The sequence below is a fragment of the Propithecus coquereli genome, unplaced genomic scaffold, assembly GCF_000956105.1.
Source record: "Propithecus coquereli isolate 6110/MARCELLA unplaced genomic scaffold, Pcoq_1.0 Scaffold381, whole genome shotgun sequence".
Lineage (NCBI taxonomy): Eukaryota > Metazoa > Chordata > Mammalia > Primates > Indriidae > Propithecus > Propithecus coquereli.
Genome location: NW_012149519.1, coordinates 1,384,802 through 1,387,321, shown reverse-complemented (window position 1 = coordinate 1,387,321; position 2,520 = coordinate 1,384,802). Strand labels below are relative to the sequence as shown.

The 2,520-nt window shown below is 39.8% G+C and overlaps 1 protein-coding gene across 1 annotated transcript in view; it reads left to right on the top strand.

Moving 5' to 3' along the window:
• The window catches only part of GUCY2C (guanylate cyclase 2C), a 126,612-nt gene that overhangs the window by 85,669 nt on the left and 38,423 nt on the right, over positions 1 to 2,520 (top strand). Inside the window, exon 20 of the mRNA XM_012652161.1 lies at positions 990 to 1,081. Within this exon, the coding sequence (XP_012507615.1) occupies positions 990 to 1,081 (92 nt within the window). The remainder of the gene's footprint in view (positions 1 to 989; positions 1,082 to 2,520) is intronic.

Sequence of the window (2,520 nt, the reverse complement as noted above, 5' to 3'; positions counted from 1 at the left end):
TTGTTTGTTGTTTCTGTCCATTCTGTTCGAAAGTCATCAGCAAATGATTTGCCACGGCAGGAGCATCATCTAGTGGTGACTATAGGCAACCCCAGGGTATTCCATGGCTCTAGTCCCCTACCAGGGAATCGTTCCAGTGAAGTACAGGGACAGGGATTGTGTTTAGTACCACTTATAATCCTGTTTTAGCCAGAATTAAGAATAAACTTTATTTAAAGCCACTGGTTTTCACCACACTTTTGAGCAAACAAAAGCTGCAAACAAGTGGCAGCAGATGAGATGAGGGTTCCACGGGCTTCTACTTGTCTTCCTCCCTCTTCCCCTATATCTGCCTTTTCTCCATGTCACTTTTCCATTGCAGCTGCGCATTGCAATCACCTGGGGAACTTTAAAAATTACTACTTACCTTTGCTCCTGCAATATTTGGGACATATTTATATTAATGAATTATTCACTGTTTATCTGAAATCCAGATTTAACTAGGCGTCCTGTATTTTTATATGCTAAATCTGGGAACCCTACTAAGGCCACTTTGTAAGCCAGTTAAATCAGAATCTCTTGGGATGGAGCTTGGGCATAAGAAATTGTGTAAATGCTCCCCAGGTGATTTTACTGTTAGCTGTGGCTGAGAACCACTGATAGTCAAGCTTCAATTCTCATTTAGAGTCACTTGTCTCAAACTCACTACATTTTTGCCCTCTCCAACATAAGCCCTGCATTTAGCCTTTCCCATCAGCCCAGCCTCTTTCAAATTGGTATCACATTTTTTAGTTGGTTTCTCCCAAGGGAATGGCTGGGTAAGGTAGCGCAGGTGGTGACGCCTGAGACAGAAACTGCAGAGAACTGGGGATCTTATCCTCATTGTCAGAGTTGGAGATATTTTTAAACTACTCTCTGCTTTAATTACTCCCTTCAAGGAGAAGAGGATAGGATTCTATCTTGATTGAGTTTACCATCCCCTGAGCTAATCTGCCCCTTCTTTCTTCCAGGTGTATCTACTTGTAAAAAGCTGTTGGGAGGAAGATCCAGAAAAGAGACCAGATTTCAAAAAAATTGAGTCTACACTGGCCAAGATATTTGGGTACTGCTGAAATTTTTACTTTTCTTCACTAATGTCATATTTTTCAATGATAGTTGACATTCACTGGCACCTAAGAATAAGAATGTCTGTTCCAATGAAAAAATCCCAGGCTGCAAACCAACACCTGCCTCATACAATTTAAAATGATATGGAGACTAATAGACCATTTTCTCAGGGAAAAGTTAAACGCTCAATGTCAAAACTTTTCTGATTAAAAAATAAATTTGACTAATCCTAAATCTGTTTAAAATATAGCTTCCAGACCCTTCTGTAGGTGATTAGGATTTAGAAATGTAACATGGGTCCTGAGAATCTGCGAAGCCCCTAGATATTAATAATTCTTAAAATCAGCATGTTTCTTAAGATCTTAAAGTCTTAAAATCACCAGCTTTGGCCCTAGATACTTATGTCATGTGTCAGAGTGTGATAATTCAGGGTCTGAAAAAAAAGCACACACTTAGCCTGGAAGGTTGAATTCTAGATGCTTCATGTTTTCAGTGAATACACTTCAGAATGAGAAAAATTACACTTAATTAAGAGTTTGGAGATCCAATTTCTAGACTAGGGTCTGATAATAGCTTGCTATGGGACATCGAGCAAAACACTTACCCTCACTGGGTATCAATTTGCTTGTTAGGAAAATTGGGTTGAATGAGATGATTTCTACGATTCCTTCCAGCTTTAACTTTCTGTAGTTCTCATTAGGTCAAAAGATTCGGATATTTAATGAGGCTAAAAGTCCAGGGCTGGAGATGAGGTAGAGTGAGCTTAATGAAAGTGTGGTCATTGATTGGCAGAACTAAGCTGTAGGAAATAATAAAGGATTTAATTCTAGCTCCTTTCCCAATCCTTCCCAGACCTGTTACTAAGGTCAGATGTGACTGTATGGGTGACAGATGAAATGCAAACTCAGGAAGATACACCGGGCCTCTGATGTTTAGCCTTTAATGTGGTGGTTCTCAAACTTGGCTGTGCAATGAATCAACTGAGGAATTTTCAAAAACACTTATGCCCGGATTCTACCCTAGAAAATCTGACTGGTCTGGGATGCAGGCTGGTATCAGGATTTTTAATAGCTCCCCAGGTGATTAAAATATACAGCACAGGTTGAGAAAAGTTTTAATTGAATCAACGCCTCATGGAGTAAGATAATCCATCTTCATCCCCTACGTCTGCTCTCTCACCCATTCTACTCAACTGGACTCTGTGCTGTAGTTTCCAGCAAGAATCCCCCAGAAAGCTTGTTAAAAATTTTTTGTTTCTTAATCCCAAGCCTAGAAATTTCAGTCACTTAGGTCTGGGGTAGGACTCAGAAATGTACTGGATTTTTAACAAACATCTCTCCCCATCCCAGGGGATTATAATGTAGACCATCTTCTCCAGGGAAGAGAGTGGCAACTTGTTATTGTAATAATGAAATGGCTGTGATTATTTGGCAC